The sequence below is a fragment of the Haplochromis burtoni genome, unplaced genomic scaffold, assembly GCF_018398535.1.
Source record: "Haplochromis burtoni strain Fernald_Lab_line unplaced genomic scaffold, NCSU_Asbu1 Contig_120, whole genome shotgun sequence".
NCBI classification, from domain to species: domain Eukaryota; kingdom Metazoa; phylum Chordata; class Actinopteri; order Cichliformes; family Cichlidae; genus Haplochromis; species Haplochromis burtoni.
This window is the reverse complement of record NW_024582481.1, coordinates 426,046-444,702: the sequence shown is the minus strand read 5'-3', so window position 1 is coordinate 444,702 and position 18,657 is coordinate 426,046. Positions and strand designations below refer to the sequence as shown.

General features: G+C 42.1%; 1 protein-coding gene across 1 annotated transcript; it reads right to left on the bottom strand.

The window, feature by feature from the left end:
• Positions 1–122: 122 nt before the first annotated feature.
• LOC102289863 (IgGFc-binding protein) lies at positions 123–14,399 on the bottom strand. Its single transcript, XM_005943137.2, has 23 exons — positions 14,360–14,399; positions 14,222–14,269; positions 11,679–12,920; positions 11,217–11,563; positions 10,531–11,098; positions 9,832–10,430; positions 9,174–9,741; positions 8,671–8,936; positions 8,222–8,563; positions 7,541–8,114; positions 7,238–7,437; positions 6,845–6,986; positions 6,379–6,707; positions 5,700–6,279; positions 5,013–5,611; positions 4,064–4,631; positions 3,352–3,950; positions 2,651–3,218; positions 2,351–2,550; positions 1,872–2,252; positions 1,459–1,745; positions 544–593; positions 123–446 (listed from the first exon to the last, which is right to left on the bottom strand). Exons 2-22 carry the CDS (start codon positions 14,265–14,267, stop codon positions 584–586), a joined length of 9,015 nt encoding a protein of 3,004 aa, XP_005943199.1. The 5' UTR covers positions 14,268–14,269; positions 14,360–14,399; the 3' UTR covers positions 123–446; positions 544–583.
• Between the last annotated feature and the right edge of the window lie 4,258 nt (positions 14,400–18,657).

Below are 18,657 nucleotides of genomic sequence, written 5' to 3'. Positions count from 1 at the left end.
TGGCATTAGGTTAGCATTACTTCTATTACATGTGCAAAATGTCATGTTTTTCCAGTTTAAATTGATACAGGTTGCTAGAGCTTCTCTAGAGGAAACACGCGAAGAATCACAAACAACCCACATACTGCAGAGAAAATATCTTTATTTAGCGGTCAGAACAATGTGTTTTTTAATAACAGACACATATTAAAAAGTATTGCAAGACAGGCAAGACAGGCAAGACATAACGGGAAAGGAGATGGAATAATTTTCTCCCCCACTAGATGGAGATATTGGTCAAGAATGAGCTCCATGCCTCTTTCGCCCCTTTCTTTCCCTCTTTTTTCTAAACCCTGGGTAAACAATAGAAGGCACAATCACCAGGAAGCAACTTAAACTATTCCATGAATCAAGACGAGATGCTGAAGCAGGTTGAGTAAATCTGTGAACAAGCGAGATTCTTCATCCTGTTTAAGAGGGGAAGAAACATGGACGTGAGCCACTGTGCAGCTGTTTCATTCATGAGCAAGCATCAGTTAATATCTGAGCTTTATATTTTATTACCTGTTAACCAGATGCTTTTGTCGGCACAGGACCAGCATCTCTACAGGCCACTGCAATGAAAACAAAAGGGAAAATGAACTTATAAGGAGACTGGAGTAAAGGAAAGTCGTGTCCACTCGGGCACAGCGGAAATTACGTGTGATGACTTTGTACATGAAATTTGTGTTTTAAAAGAACTGAGGATTAGCACTTGTTCTTATTAGAGTTATTTTCTTGTGTTCTCTATGGACTTGTTGAGAAAAAAAAGCCAAATAAACGACAACTCTGAATAACTCAAGTCAAGGGAGGAAAGAGACGGACAAAACTCTGCTCTCCAAAGAGGTGACTTAAGGCTAGGACACAAAACTAAACATGAGGGCTCAAATTAATATTGCACCCAGATGAGTCTTAAGTGTCCTTGGATGACAAGCAGTGATTGGATTGCAAGCTTGGTAGCTTTTGATGGCCATGCCTGTCAGCCTTACCTGCTTTTTAATCAGTAATTACCACAGGGGATTCTCTGGCATTTCTTAATTAAATTGGACCAAATGCAATTAAAAACCACACTCTCATTCCCTTAAAAGGGCTCTGTGGAGTCCTTGTTTAGTTCTTGCTGTTAAGAGAATAAGCGGTTGAATGGTCATAGCACCTTCCCATCTCTCGCTGATCTGTACTTGATTATTTCAGTGGTCAAATTAAGTTTGCAGTTTGCATAATATGGGGAAAGATAGCATTTAAGATAAAAAAAAAAATAAACCCTCTAACATGGAGCCAAATAATTAAAAGTTAATATCTGGAGCTCTGGATCACTATGAGAGTAAGTAGTGAAGCGAAGGCTGATCCTGTCATAGCACTAAGTGTAGTACTATATCTTCCCCTTTAACCCCCATATATTTACACACAGGAAATGCTGCAATGTGTCTTTAAAATACTCACCATCTGGAAAAGTCCCCAGCGCTCCAGGAGCCGACAACTACAGACACATCAGTTGTGATTTTTCCATCTGCTGTCGTCATGTCATCTTTGGAGTCGTTATTGTAGTTACCACAGGCGCCGCACATTTTACCAGACAGGCTACTGTGAATAATGACGGTGACCTCCTGAGAAATAGAGTAAGTGACCCGCACAGCGGACGCCCTCTCGATGATCAAAGCCCTCTCTGAGATTTGGACAGAGAGTGTGCTTGTCACTTTGCTGGGAAGAGACACTTTCCTGCCATTTACCTGAATGACACAGATAATGGAACATAACTGTTATTATTATGGTATAAAATGTCTATTATTATCTAATATAGTATAAAACTGAGCTCAAACCAATCACATTCAATTTTTGCATAAAAATGTTCTCACCCAGGTCACGTGTTCGCTGTTCACTGCCACGATAGTATCGCTGAAGAACACATACACACTGGCAACAGTGGGAGCTGCCCCCTTGTTGCAGACCCTAACGTCCACGACCACACGGAACCACAGCTCAGCGCTCTCGTCACACAGAGACGCCACTTGGAAAGCGCCCTGTGCTCCTATCGCGCCTGACATACCATCAAAGGAGCTTAGCTGGCCATCACGGCTGACGACGCATTGGCCCTGCTTCAGGTGGCAACCCCTGACCCCGTCTCTGATATCGCAAACTTCCCCACTGGCACAGGACAGCTTTTCACACTTTACCATACCAGAGGCCTGGCACACACACTTTGACTTGCAGTCGTTGTCCACCAATTCTTGGCCCACCTGGGAAGAAGATGTTAAAAACTCATCATACAGAACTTGTCATAGCTCTATTCAGGTGTTAATTCAGTGACCAGAATATAGGGCTAGTCAGTTTTTACCATCAGATATCTGCCGTTGTACATACACCCACAGTCTTCCAGGACAACACACTGGACACCATTGAAAACGAAGCCATCATCACACTGGCATCCTTCAAAACAGCCCGGAAAACAACCAAACGGGGAAACAAAACTGGCACATGTCCCACTACAGGTGTCGGCACACAGCTCATAGTGACTGTGTGGAGGGCAGGATGCAGCTAGAAGAGAAAACAAGGGCAAAAAATTTGTGCCTGAAATACAGAGCACAGATGAATACATGAGCTAATCTTCAGCTAGAGACTGCTGTGTGTTACTTACGGCAGAAAGAGTTGCTCCTCCACTGCTGGATTTGAACTCCTGCACTCTGGCAGGCCAAAGCGTAAGCCTGCACACTGTTACACAGAGTGTCTTTGTTGCCCCCCACAGCACAAACATCAAACACACAATCCGACAGATATACTGCTGGGTCAATGACACTGTGGCAGGCTTTGAAAGGCCCATTAGGCGCACTGATGATGCCGCAGGAGTCGGATTTTCCATACAGGACAGCTTTGGCCTGCTCACATTCTGGGCACTGTCCTCCACAGCCTCCACATATATACCCAGGTAGGTCCACCGTCCATGCCATCCCAAATTCATCAACGTTTTTGGCTTGTTTGCCACCAGGAAGAATGAAATCATCACCACCGTTCTTGTTGTAGTTTCCACAAAGACCACACATCTTTCCCTGGTATGTAGAGGGAACAATCACCTCAACATAGTACACAGTGTCATAGAGGACTGTCAGTCCAAAGGCTGTTCGAACAATTATGTTGCGACCTTCCTGGGTTATTTTGAGACGCCCATTCTCCAGGGATAGCGGAAGGTTTAGTAGTTCATCATCCACCTTAAAGATCGAGACAAAAAAAAAAGAAAAAAAAAGAAGAAGATCGAGACAAAAAATCATTTTTGGGGAAAAAAATGAGAAAAAATACAAGACATATCTACATAAGTATGTTTGATCAAGATAACAAACTCACAAAGACTTTCCAAGGCATTTTCTGCTGGATGTAAATGGCATAACCATAGACTGAGACTGCCACTGACTTCGTCACAGCCACCTTTCCATTTCCAAACTTCTCATTCCCCTGAGTGACGGTGAACGGCGTCAGCTGACCTTTGTCATCATCACAAACCTTGGCCAGTACATAGACACAGGTACCCTGGAAATCAAACCTACGTCCATCAAAGGAAATGTAATGAGGATCACCGGAAGCCACACATTTGCCTTCCCCCTCTGGATAGCAGCCTTTCACTCCATTTACAAGCTTACAGATTTCTCCTGGACGGCACTTGGCCTTTTGACAAGACACAGCTCCATTGTCCCCACAAGTGCATTCCTCTGCGCACTTGTCTTCAGAATAGAAGACGTCTCCTTTTTGGTAGTACTGACCATCATAAGAGCACCCACAGTCCTTCACAGGCACGCAGGTATCCCCACTCAGGAGGTAGCCTTCGTCACACTCACAGCCTTCTGAACAATACCTGTGGCAGCTGGTAACGGGGGTTAAGCTTGCGCAGGTGGCTGGACAACCCGTGGCACACAGGCTGTAATGGCTGTTAGCAGGACAAGCCATAGCTGTGGGATGGAATGAGAAGATGGGAAAGCAAAGAAGGTAAAAGGTAAAAGATATTTTGAAACAAGAGACTTAATAAAACAGGCAAAAAAAAAAAAAAAAAATTCAAACTCACGACAGAAGCTTTCAGCTCTCCAGGAGTAGATGGTGACTCCAATGCTCTGACATGCAGAGGCATACACTTCCACAGCATCGCACACTGATCCATGGTGCCCTTGATATTGGCAAACGTCAAAAACACAGTCCTCCATGTAAGGAGCTGGGTCCACACGGCTATGGCAATCTTTAAAGGGCCCTGCCTTGTCTGCAATAATGCCACAGTACTTGTTGGCTTCATACACTTTCTTCTGGGAGTCTGAACAGGCTTGGCACCACGGCCCTTGGCAGACTGATGAGCAGCCTGGTACAATGGCCACCTGCCAGCTGTCCCCCAGCTGTCTTTCATTAGACGTGGTGTTGCCGTTGGGCATTGTCAGGTCATCCTGAGCTTTGTCATTGTAGTTACCACACAGGCCGCAGACTGCACCCTGGTAGGTGCTGGGCAGAGTAACGGTCACTGTGCTCTGCCAGTCAAAGGTCACCGTGATACCAGCAGCTGTCTCCACTACAGCTTTCCAGCCGCTGAGGGACACCATCAGCTCGTTATTGTAATTCAGTGGCAACAAAACAAGCTGCCCGTCGAGCTGAAAAGCAGAAAACGAGGGAAGGAGAAGGGAATATTTTTAGGAGCTTATAAATTTAATAATTTTGTGGCCCTTGCTAATCCACTCTAATGTGCAGTTAAATCTTGATTTAATTAAGTCTGCCAGGATCAAAATTTTAATATGCAATTAAAGACATATGCAGAAGAGCATGAGGGATGTCAGAATTAGTACAATGACAAAAAGCATTATCATCCAACGATTTGAGGCTCAGAGTATCTCTTCTGTTTTTTATTTTCAATAAAGCGACTACATGCTGTGCCCTATTTCCTTTTCTCCTCTAATAGCTGCACAAAATGCATTAGGCATTCAATATTTTATTACATCACCTATATGCTTCACATTATCCACATCATCACTTACCAAGACTTTGTAAGGGTATTCTCTGCTTATGGTGAGAGTGATGCCATATATGGAAAAATTGACGGTGCTTGTGTAGGACACGGCCTTGCTTCCCCGGTGGTCATTCTGCACAGTCACCTTGAACGGCACCAGCCCAGGCTGCTGAGAGCAAAGCCCTGCCAGCTGATATACACACGTGCCTTGGAAATTATACCTGCGGCCATCAAAAGTGCGGTAGTGCGGGTCACCTGAGGCCGAGCAAGTGGCGTAACTAATGGGTCGGCAGGCGCGCTCTCCATCCACTACAGTACACTGCTCTTTGGCAGAGCAGGAAGCCTCGCGGCATGCCACAATGCCCAGGGTCATATCACACTCGCACAGGCGATGGCAAGCTTCATCATCCCAGAACTGCTGTCCTGGTTTGTAGTAGCGACCCTGATATGAGCAACCACATGTTTTTGTAGGTACACAGACGCCGGCGCTGAGGACGTAACCCTCGTCACACACACAGGTCTCCACACAGGTCCCGCTGCAGACCTGCTTTTCTCCAGTTAATGGGCAGGATGGCTGACACGGGCTGGCGCAGTCTTCGTAGTGGCTGTTGCGCGGACAGTTCATCGCTGGTTATGAATTAAATAGAGACAATCAGAAAATAAGAACTACATATTTGATTTGAATCATTAGACGAAGAGTTTTTCAAATACTTACGACAGCCAAATTTTGTTCTCCAGTTCTTGATTATTATTCCTTCGTCACGACACTTATCACTGTAGGAGGCCAGAGCCTGGCACAGCATCTTTTTGTCCCCCTTGTTGTAACACATGTCATACACACAGTTGTTCATGAAGGCCTGGGGGTCCACCTTTTCATGACACTTCTGGAACAGGCCGCTGGTCTTGTCCGCAAGAGCCCCACAGAACGCCTCGGTTTTATAGAGCTTAACATCGTCGTTGTCACAGGTAGGGCAGTTTTTCTCACATGTGTCCCAGCAAGGATGTTCCTTGTCCTGTTCAGGTGCTAGCCAGCTCTTGCCCCACTCAATGACAGAGGAAACTGGTTTGCCTGCTGGATTTAGCATTTCATCAAGAACATTAGCGTTGAAGTTGCCGCACAAACCGCAGACCAAGCCAAAGTAGCTGCTGGGAAGCTTAATGACAAGGTACCAGTTCCAGTCATAGGAGACAACCAGACCAAAATCTGTCTCCACCTGTGCAGTGTTCCCTCTTTGTAACACTGAGACTTTACCATCACCCAAAAGTACAGGAAGATTCAGCAGCTCCCCGTCCACCTTTAAACAAAATGCACCAGAACAATGGATACACACATATATATATGTACTGTACACAAGCAAATGTCAAAAGTAAGCAGGCAAGAAACTGAAACTCACCATGACTTGACCAACTTGGTTCTTCTGGATGGTGATCTGGTAATCGTACACAAACACATCTACATTTCTGACGTAGGAAACTGCTGTGTTGCCTCTGTTGTCATTCCTCTCAGTGATCAAAAATGGAACTAGACCATCCAGTTCGCCGCACGTCTTAGAGATGACGTACTTGCAGGTCCCCTGGAAGTCATAGTTGTACCCATCAAACGTGTGGTAGTGAGGGTCGCCCCAGGCCCAGCAGGTGCCTGTGTATTTGGGGATGCACGTAGCCTCGCCCTTCTCAACTCGGCATGTCTCCTGTGCCCGACACTTGAGATCTTTGCAGGGATCTGCAATGGATAAATAAAGAATAATTTTCAAATAGCTCTTTAATTGAACCCTAATTATTCAAGTTACTGTATTTTTTTCATTTACCAGTAAAGATTTATCAAATGGGTAAATACAAAATACAGTGTTTGTGTCTTGCCTGTGTTGTAACATGCCCTGATTCCGTTCTTGACCATGCATTTGGTGTCTTGAGGACAGGAGTGCTTTTCACAGATGAGGCCTTTTCCTGGATTACATGTGCACTTTCTGTTACAGTCTTCCTCATACACAGCATCACCAGGCTGGTGACACAGAACAAGGTTCATTAAACATGGAAAACAAATACTCATTAGAAACTAGTGAGAAAAGACCCACATTATTTCATGCCTAATCAGCAATTTAAACACTAAAATTTTAAGAGCAAATCAAAAACCATAAATCAAACATCGAAATGTCCACCACTCTAGAGAAAAAGCATTATTTCTATATCAGTATTTGTTAAAGCCACTTTGACACACAGAAAAACTATATTATTGTAATTCCTCAGTCATACCTTATAAGTTTTTCCATTCTCATAGCATCCACACTCAATCTCTTTAACACAAGTCTGTCCATTGAATAAGAAGCCAGCATCACAGTCACAGCCTTCTGTACAGTTGGAGGGGCACTGAACAATCTCTGTGAGGCCAGCACAGGAGGCGGAGCAGGCTTCAGCACACACTTCGTAGTGACTGTTGATCGGGCATTTCATGGCTGAAATAAAGTATCACAAGAAAAGAGAAATTATTTTAGAGATGAAGCCAAAATAGTATTAAAAGGGTATAATAAAGATGAATTTGTGAACTTCACGACTTACGACAGAAGGAAGGCGTTCTCCAGTTTTTGACATCGGCTCCTACAGCGTGACAGTTAAAGGCGTAGGCTGCTACGCTGTCACAAAGCACCTTTCCATCACCATTGGAAGCACACAAATCAAACACACAGTCAGCAAAATATGGCTGAGGGTCCAAGATGCTATGGCAAACTGCAAAAGGCCCGTTGGGATTGGTCATTATACCACAGTAGGCGGACTTTGAAAACACTGCCTTGAGAGCTGGGTCACATTCAGGACAAGAATTCCCTTCGCAGCCATTTTCACACACAACATTGGGAATGGTGACCTTCCATGACTTTCCAAACTCATTCACGTTATTGGTAAGCCTACGATTGGGCATCTCGAAGTCATCGTTTCTGTCCCCGTTGTAGTTGCCGCACAGGCCACAGACCTTACCACGATAATTACCAGGTACTGTGACTGTCACTTGATAGACCAGATCATAAGTGACAAGGAGCCCAAAATTGGTTGCAATAACATAACGATTGCCTTCTTGATAAACTAGAATGGCTCCATCATTTAGTTTCATAGGAAGGTAGCTCAACACGCCATTTACCTAAAAGCAAGACATCTGTGTTAGTGCAAGAAATAACTCCACATCAACATTTGTATCTACATAAAAGAAGTAATTACAAATTTCTTTAAAGCAGGCCAACTACTCACCAGGACTCCAAACATATTGTTCCTCATGATGAGAGTGAAGCCGTAGACCTCCACGGCAACCAGCTTGGTTACAGACACCACCTTTCTGTTCATAACCCTGTCCCACTGCTCATTTTCTACCTGAACGGAAAAGTCCACCAAGTGGGTACCTTCCAGTCCACAACTCTTTGACAGTGTATAAGTGCAGGTCCCCTGGAAATCAAATTTTTTACCATCAAAAGTGAGGTAATGGGGGTCACCAGCAGCTTGGCATACACCCTTGCCAACAGGGTGGCATTTTTGGACACCATCTTCTATTTTACACTTCTCATTAGGGCCACATGTGAACTTCTTGCACTCAACCTAGGAAACAAACAAACAAACAAAAAAACAAAAAAATCCAACCAGGTCAGTAAAAAGCTTCATCTAAATGATTAATCTTTACTTTTCCCTCCTCTAGTTTCCTTTACCTCTCCTCCTTTTTTGCAATTGCACTCCTCCTCACATTGCCCATTGGGATAAAACACTTCTCCAGTTCGGTAGTAGCGGTTATTGTAAACGCAGCCGCACTCCGATAAGGGAACACATGCATCTCCGCTAAGGATGTAACCATCATCACAGGAACAGCCCTCCGCACACTGAGCTTGACAGCCTTTAGGAGGAGTCAGACTTTGGCAAGTCGCAGGACAGGCAATTGCACAAATTTCATAGTGGGTGTTGGTGGGACATTGCATCGCTGTATACAAGGGACATAAAAGAGCCAATTCAATTTAGAGCACAGAAGCAGGCAGCCATTAGAAAAGGTACATAAAACCAGAGGGAAAAGAAGAAAAATTCACTGAAGTGTGTAGCATAAAAAACAAGACAAACACTGTTTATTCTACCTTTTCCTTTTTTCCAATTCATGAAAAATATACTTATTAATTAATTATTTTTCAATGGAAATTATCTATAAAATGAAAGCATTTCTCACCACAGAAGTGAACCGTTCTCCAGTTGTACACATTGGCCCCTGCAGCCTGACAGGCAGATGTGTATGCTGTAATAGCCTTACACAGCACGTCCTTCCTGCCCTTATATAAGCATACATCATAAACACAGTCTTCAAAAAAGCTAGCTGGATCAACCTTGGCGTGGCAGTCGCGGAATGGCCCTTTTGCATCTTTTACCACACCACAGAAATCATCTTTTTCATACTGAACTTTCTGATTAATGTCGCAGTCAGGACAGACCCCTTTACAGCCTTCGACACAACCCGGGATCTCAGCCACTCGCCAGCTGGTACCGAAATCTACTGGCGAAACGGGTGTTTTACCATTTTTCGGGATCAGGTCATCCTCAGGTTTGCCGTTGTAGTTGCCACAGAGGCCACAAACGGCACCCATGTAGTTGCTTGGCAGTGTTACAAACACGGCACTGTCCCAGTTAAAGGAAACTTTCAGGCCAAAATCAGTTGTGACGACTGCATACCAGCCACTCTTGTAGGCAGATATCTTTCCCTCCTCCAGGGTGATAGGCAGATTGACCAGCTCGTTATTCACCTGAAGCCAAATGAAACATTCAGTTTGGTGAAAATAGGACCACAATTCACAGAATTAACATTGTCATATTAAACACTAGGTACTTCTTACCATAAGCTGGCCTTTGTGTGTCTTAGTAATGATAATGCTGAAGGAGTACACCTTGATCTCTACTAACCCGGTGTAGGCGACCACCTTGCTGCCCCGGTGATCATTCTGCACTAGGATTTCAAATGGCACTAACTCTGGGTCCTTGGAACAGAGTGCAACAAGCTGGTAGACACATGTGCCCTGGAAGTTAAATTTCTTCTTGTCAAAGGTCATATAATGGGGATCACCAGTGGCCTGGCAGGTGCTGAAAGACAATGCTTGGCACTTTCTTATGCCATCAACCACTTTGCACTCCTCCCCGGTCCTGCAGCCCTTTTCCTCGCACTGAACCTGTCTGCTTCCAGCTACACATTTACACCATTGCTTGCAGCCTTGGTCAGCCCAGAACGCCTCTCCGGGAGGAATATATCGACCCTCGTAGGTACAGCCACACTGAGCAGCAGGAATACACTTATCTCCGCTTAAAACAAAGCCTGCTTTACAGGTACAGGTCTCCACACAAGGGCGTTTGCATTTGGAGGAAGCATTTGGGTCCGAACATGTGTCAGGACAGGCGCTGCCACAGAGCTCATATTGGCTGTTTGCTGGACATTTGGCAGCTTTAGTGAGAAAAAAAGAATAATGTAATTAGTAATTCTAACAGTTAATGAAAAATAAATGTCGCTTAATTAAATTATTAACTTAGTTAACATTACTCACGACATTGTGCCTTCTTCCTCCACTCTTGAACCTGGACCCCAGCAATCTGACAAGCTTCAGCATAAGCCTCCACTGCACTGCAGAGGAAATGTCGCAGACCACCTCCCATGCATAAATCATATTTACAGTCCTCTATGTATGGTAGTGGGTCAATGATTTTATGACATTTGCTAAATAGGTCAAGTGCAATGATGCCACAAAACAAGTCACTCTCCCATGTTTTCATCAGGCTGCTTTCACAGTTATCCAACCCATCTGTACAGCCATCTCTGCACTGAGCTTCCCCAAGCCCTGGCACCTTCCAGCTCCTACCAAAGGCCAGAGCTCCACCTGCCTGTGCGCCAGAGGGTGTGGTGAAGTCGTCACTGGGATTTCCATTGAAGTTACCGCACAGTCCACAAGTCTTACTAGCATAACTGCTGCACAAAGTGACCACAAGCCGTTGTTCCCAATCATAACGGACTGTCAGACCAAAATCGGTCTCAATGAGCACAGAGCTTCCGCTCTTATGCATTCTCAGTTTGTCATTATTCAAGGTTACTGGCAAACTCCACAGAATATTGTCAATCTGCCCAAATGAAAGATGAAAAGAATTATTTACTACACTGCATTTTGATAAATATTATTTTGAAATAATAAATAATAATAAATAATAATAATAAATAATTAAAGATAAGAAGGCTTACCCTCACACGCCCAGTCTCGGACCGAACTACTGTGATGGTAACATCAAACACCTTCACTGTGACCATGGCAACATATGATACCTTGAGATTTCCTCTGTGCTCATTCTGGGCGAGGATCTCAAATGCTGGGAGACTATCACCCTTGTCACAGTTTTTAGAAATGACATATGTGCAGGTACCCATGAAGTTAAAGTGTCGTCCATCAAAAGTACGGTAGTGAGGATCTCCCACTGCCCAGCATGTTCCAGGATTTTTTTTTACTGGAACACAGGAGGGACGGCCATCCTTCATCTCACACATCTCATTGACCCTGCAGGTGATGCTGCTGCAGGACAGAGATGCACTTCCTGTTAAAAACAAAACAAAACAATAATTACTCACATCAGTCTGCTTAATAAATGTGAAATATTACTGGTGAAGGAGTGGGGGGAATGCTAAACATCAATACTGTGTGCTGCTTACCTGGCTGCACGCACTGTCCTAGGGACCCATAACCGTTCATCTGACTGAATCCTATACTGTAGAGAGCAAAAGGCGAACCTGAGCTGGACAGGGTGTGTTTGTTGTTGGTAGGGCTTTGGTTGTAGGATATTTCTGCCCAAGAGAACTCTGATCCTTCAATCTTTTTCCACTGCACATCACGAGGCAGCTCTGTATTATCCCAACGGAGTGTTGCTGCTGCACTGGTTTGTGCTACAACTAAAGCTTTGTTTTCAAACCCAGCTAGAGCCTCAAATGAGTAGGAAAAGCAGAAACGGTCCGTGGATATTACATTCGTCAAGAAAGGGTCGTAGTACAGTAACCAGCTATGTTCCACACCATTGAAGAGCAATAGGACCTGGATGCCATGATCAGCCTGAATGGACAGTGCGTCAGGATTGTGGTACTGGATCTCTATTGTCTGCCCTGTGCTCAAACTCAAATCATCTTTACGTTGGCCATTTTGGACAGTGACACTTGTGTTCTGGGAGGCCTGAAGGTAGACACTATCAAAATTCTTCTGGAAACTCAGGGGAGGCATGACGAAGCTTGTTCCCCAGCTGCTTACTGGCAGTAGATGCTCATAAACATGGTTGCATTTTGCGAATCTCCAGGTACAAGTGTGACCACTGAAAACGGCAACAGGGTATTTGGAGGAAACTCTGGTGCCTGAAAGTTCATATGAACTCTGAAGCTGGACACTCTCATATGGCTTGAGGTTTAATACCATTTTGCTGTTTTGATCGTAGACACGGTTCTCAAACTTGATTGCCCCTTGTGGGAAGATCTCAACTTCTTGGGCCTCTTTTCCATTTGTCACAGAGAACTCTTTAAATGTTGCATAGGGGGTTCCAGGAGGTGTAAAGATGAAATATTCTGTACCCCATTCACTGACTGGATAGATCACAGATGTATCTGCTGTGTACAGCTTGTAGTTGAAGGAGGTTACAGTCACATCTGCGGAGGCTTCAATACGCACTGTATTGGAAGACTTCGTGCTACCATACATTTCAACGCCATCGGGGAGACTGATGGTAACCACCTCTCCAGCATTTAAAGTTTTTTCTTGCTTGAAGCTTAAGGGAGGTACTTGCACTGTCACTTTAGTATTTGCCTGAATAGCAGTGATGTGGAGTTGATATTGGGGAGTGTCATAGTGCTGAAGATAATTCTGTAGGAAGGAAAGGGCAAACTCCCTCCCTGCCCATCCAGCGCTAGATGGACCTGGGAGAAGGTGAGAGAGCAGGAAAACAGCAAAAAAAACACAGAGTAAGAGCTTTTCACATTCTCAGAAATGAAAAAGGCAGGCATCATCTTGTGCATGATGAAAATATGTCATAAAAGCGTCAGGAAATTAATGAGACAGTTTTTGCCAAAGCAGTCAAAGGATTCTCAGGCTGGCAATACAAAAACACGGCTTGAGAGTTCTTGGATAGCATACACATTACAAAGAAACAATATGACACCAAAGAGAGAGCGGCTGAAAAATGCCTCCATTTCAAAGTTACAAAGGCTGGGATGAATGCTACTCTATAATGAATGGATAGCTTCTTTCCTTGATAACAATTGTCAGAGATTTAGACGAAGGAATAGTCACTTGACTGCTTCTCTGGAGCACTCAATAAGTCACTTGCGCAGACAATATAATTGCATAATGGAAATATTATCAATATCTGCGCTTTTGCTGTGAAAAGACCACATTCTGGGCTCAGTCAGGGCCTGAGGGATTTAGATTACACTCCTGTTTCATCCATTCAGTTTTAATAGTGCCAACTCAATAGCAGCTAAAGGTAAATGCTATTCCCAACAAAAGCAAATTTCAATTTAGATGGCTATCCTTTATGTGCCGCACTCTCAAATTCTTTACCTGTTTAACATTCTGCCTCATTCACACAAACACCTAGTGTGGTGACACAACAATGCTTTCAAATCATGAGACTGGAATCTTGGATAAATTGCTTCAAATTGAGCAAAAAAAAAAAAAACCCCAAAAAAACCAAAAAACAAATTGAGCAGTTTCATTCTGCAAGGTTTGTGTGGTTTGTATCCTGAGATTTTTAGTTTTCATCCATTTTTACGAGGTAATTAATTTAAGGTGACTGGAATTAACACACAAAAAGAATATATAAGAATATATATATAGTTTTCTATATATGAACAATTGAGTGAATTGATTCTTTGCAAGAACTGAACTGATTTCCTGCTTTTATAGTAATATTTGAGCTGGCACAATGGACCTCTTTGAGAAGTAGAAAATTAATCAAGCATTCAACCACTAAAAATAGTTTTTCTGTTCAGGAAAACAACTAAACTATAATTAGTAACTGTAATTTGGCATCATAGTAAAAAAACAACATTTTTTCAGCTGTTTTATAAGCATTTGAAAATTCATGGACAACAACAACAACAACTATATTTTAGAATTAAAAATATAATTGAAATCTACGTGGACACACATCTCAAATTGAGTTGAAGAAAAGAACAAATATATCCAAGCAAAATGAAGAATGACCAAATATACTTACAGCTGAGTAAAGCTGCCAAAGCGCAAAGTATCAACAGGGCTCCCATGGCTGAAGGAAAGAAATTCTTGTTTTAATTGCTGAAAGTTTTCTGAGTTATATTATTTAACCGACCTGAATCTTAAAGAGCCCAATGCTTACCTGCTTAGAGCAATGCTTGGGATGATAGGTCTTTCACCTCGATCTTTTTATAGCCTAATGGGCAAAAGCAACAACCAATAAAAAAACACGAAATGTCCATAACTCTATCAAAACAATACCCTTCCTCTAAAACAAATTTAGGCAGAACTTGGTTGACTTGCTGTTTGTTAACATGGGTGTGACGTCTAATACAAACTATAGGCCCATGTATGGAATGAATCATTTATATTTTACTGTGTGAGCACACTTTGGTATCTGTCAAGAATTCTTAGATGTTTTTAATGGTCTCTGATAAACTTTTATTAAAAAAGAAAGAAAGAAAGAAAAAAAAGTATTTTTTTTTAAGTAACTCTTGTTCTCATTTTCTCTTACATAAATAATAAAACATAAAGCTTGACCCCATTTTACAAGTTTTCATCAAAATAAAATCTAGTGACACTCAATATCTAAACACTGAGAGATATAGGCTAATTTTATTATCAGCTGATATCCAGTTGTATATTCTGGTGTAACCAAACAATATAATCTGTTTTAGATTAGGAAAGGCACGAACCTGATAAGGCCAAAATCACTGCTTACCTTCAAAGTTACTCAGATCTCTTGATAATAGAACAACTTTGAACAATACAAAAGTACAGACAGTGTTTATATGCTATTTTTTATTTTATTTTAATGTTGATTTCTGATGTTACAGTTGCTTTCTTATTTTTTACTCAGTTTATGTCTATAACAATGATCATAATCATCATCACAATGGCCAGAACATAAAGTGCAGTAACTGGCAATGATTCTTTCACATTGCTGTGGAGGAACCTTGTCCCACTGCTATCTGCTAAACTGTTGAAATCCAGCCATATGGGAGCATTTTCAAGCATTAACTGACAAAGCATTGTGATAGGATTTCAGTCCGGACTTTGACTGGGCCACTCCAAAACCTACATTTTATGTTTTTCAGAAGTGGACTGGCTTTTGTTTCAGATCAATGTCCTGCTGCATAGCCCAAGGGTGCTTCAAGGCACTAAATAAAGACTGGACACTACTTCAGGATTTTCTCATAGACTACAGAGTTCATAGTTCCATCAATTACGACAAAGCACCCAGATCCTGAAGAAGCAAAGTAGCCCCAGAACATCCATATTACTAACACAGTTTTTATGAATTGCTGTGTTAGTTTTACATCAGATATAACAGGACTTAAACCTTCTGAAAAGTTCAGTGTTTGTCTCATCAATCCACAGAATATTGTTCTAAAAGTCTTGTGGATCATCAAGATCACTGGAGTCTCAAAGCCTTATAAATGGCCTTGCAACCCTTGATACATGTCAGTGACTTTGTTTTGTTTTTTCAGTTCATAGGATAATGTGTCCCTTCTTGAGCTCTTTTAACCTACTTCACTTTGTCAAACAGGCTCTATTTAAACGATTTATTGATTTCACATATCTGGCAGTAATAGGTGTGGCTAGTGAAAATTTTACAATTACTTTTTCGCACAGGGCCATATAGGTTTGGATAGCTTTTTTTTTTTTACATTATTAAATAAAGTCAACATTTAAAAACTGCATTTTCAACTAACATCAAAATTTATTTTTTATAAAATGTGACAAACCAAACAAAAAACAGATTTTTTTTTGCGGCACTGTATTTTTTGTTAAGATAAGCAGCTAAGAACACTTTTTCTTCATTTCTCAAATGAGACGTTCTGACCATGTCCAAACTGCTTCTGTCCACGACACCGTATACTTTAAGGAAGTTTCTCATGAATGATGTGTTCTTTGTAAAGCTTGCAGATTGGGTGGATGATCCCATGGAACTGAGTCAACAATTATTAAACTAACATTACTGTAATATGGATATAGCTGGGCGAAATGGGAGGTTTCTGTTGGTTTTGTGTGTCACTCAAAGAATAACAGTGGGCAGTGAAGGGTGCAACAATTATATGTGATAGAGCAAAAGTAAATATAACTCAGAGCTCAAAAGTGTACAGTAGAGTTTGTTAAAAAAAATCTAATACTCAAATATTTAATTGGTGATCAGGAGGTCTTGGGCAGGGTCAGAGAAAGCCTTGTTTCGTTATTATAGACATATTGTTGGACTGGGTATAGGTGCGCCCTCACTGTTTTTTCTTCTTTTTCAATAGACCTGTTTTAACACTACTGACAGGTCCTCTTTTTTTGATAAATGCCTCGGGGTTCAACTGGTAACAGTAATTCCAATATTGTGTCAATATTAGATTATGGCAGACTACAAAGACATTCAGTGCATATGGCATCCAGTTTTGCTGCTATAAAAATGTTATTATGCTATTATATTAAGTAGGTAATATGATATGATTGTCGTGGAAAACAAAACATACCAGGTTGGTCATGAAGTCATGAAGGAACCAGACCTGACAGAACTGAGAATTGAGGTACTTAGGATTTCTGGAGACACTACAGTCTTGGGACCTCTGATTAATCCTTCTTGACACCAAACTATTTGAGCAATGGGTTGCAAAAGTTGTTTTTGTTTGTTTGTTTGGTTTTTTTTAAAGCTTACATGCTTTTTATACCTTTTTATGCGTCTGAAATTTGGCCAGTTTTGACCTCATAAGTGGTCTATACTGAATATAAAACTACAGAGCTAATTAACATGTTGTCCACTTGTCCACAAAAAATATACACAGACATGATATGTCTGGTTCAGTTTTACAATTTCCTGAACCCCTGATTTTACCTCTATTTAACACATTGATGGATCTAAAATCCATCAAACTAGAGACAAATTTGACCAACAACAGCATCAGCGGGCAAAATTTAGTAGTACCTGTGCAAGAGTATAAAATATAATTTTTAAAAATGTTTTTGATTGAAAAGTCATCAAATTTCAGGCTGGAAGAATGACATTTAGGGTGTCTGTGAAGGTTCTCAATGGTCCAGGTCATCTGCGGTTACGTAGCTTGGAAAGAAAAGCGTCTGGATTTCTTTAAGTTGCTTGAAGATGTTTCACCTCTCATCCGAGAAGCTTCTTCGGTTCTAAGTTCAAATGGTGGAGAGTCCCAGATTTAAGCCCTGTAGGAGTGTCCCCTAAGAAGGACATAGACCCCTATTGATCCTCTACCTAATCACACGAGCCAAGGTGTGAAAACGTATGAAGGTCACAATCAGCCAGGGTTTCAGGTGAACTCATTGTGAAACCTGGCCCCAGCCTATCATGCAATTTCCTGAGGTCAAATGGCCCAGGATGTGAGTGGGTGTTAAGGCATCTGGGAAGGGTTCTCAAAACTGGATTATAGATGGCAGACAGTTGGTGTCTTAAGCCACCGCCTCGGTTCAAAGATGGTCGTTCACAGTAGACATAGATGGCTTCTTTCACTTCTCTTTCAAACCATCTGTCCTCTCTGTCCAAAATATGAACATTGGCATCCACGAAAGAGTGACCTTTGTCCTTTAGATGCAGATAGACCGCCGAGTCTTGTTCTGCCAAGGCGACTCTTCTATGTTGTGCCATGCGTTTACAAAGTGGGTCTTTAGTCTTTCTTCAATGTACAGGTCTAAGCAATCCTCATTACGCTGTACAGCATATACTACATTGTTAAGTTTGTGTTTAGGAATTCTGTCTTTGGGATGAACCAGTATTTGTCTGAGTGTGTGAGTGTGTGGCTGGGTGTGAAGTACACTGGGATGTCGTGCTTGGAGAAGAATCTCCTGAGTTTTTCTGATAAACCGGCTACATAGAGGATGACAATGTTGTTGCGTTTGTCTTTCTGATCCTCCCTAGTTGGTGTCTGATCTCCACCATTTGACCTTAGAACTGAAGAAGCTTCTTGGATGAGAGGTTATTTAGGGTATGTTTACTAATGTCAAATGTCAAAACATGTTTCACCATTGAAAGGTTAAATATGTTTAGCAGCTAGGATAACAGAAAGTATTGCTGTTGTTTTGACTTGTTTTGCTATGACTATTTGCATATTACCATACCAGCACTGACTATAACAACTACTACCCAGAGTCGGGCAGGTTTCATACAACAACCATGCAGTCACGAAACTTTACTGGTGTGCAGCCATGATCGGAATAAGAAGCTTGTTTGAAGATGGGTGTGGTCTGAGTCAATTGATTGCAGAATGTCAACATGTGGATGGACGTTGAAGCCGGCATGTGTTCCCAACACAGAATAAAAGTTAGTTCGCTGATATCAAAATCCCCCCAAATAAGGCTCTGTATAGGTATGGAGCAATACGTGTACAGTGCCTTAATTTCAGGTGGCTGTGGCTCAGGTGGTAGTGTGGGTTGTCTACCGATTGGAAGGTTGGTGGATCA

What these genes read in the sequence shown, in the direction of transcription:
- LOC102289863 (XM_005943137.2), bottom strand. Translation starts at nt 14,267, where the DNA reads ATGGGAGCCCTGTTGATACTTTGCGCTTTGGCAGCTTTACTCAGCT. An exon ending in TTTGGCAGCTTTACTCAGCT is followed by an intron (nt 12,921 to 14,221) that starts GTAAGTATATTT and finishes ACCTTCTCCCAG; the next exon opens with GTCCATCTAGCGCTGGATGG. An exon ending in GAGAACAAAATTTGGCTGTC is followed by an intron (nt 5,612 to 5,699) that starts GTAAGTATTTGA and finishes ATTCATAACCAG; the next exon opens with CGATGAACTGTCCGCGCAAC.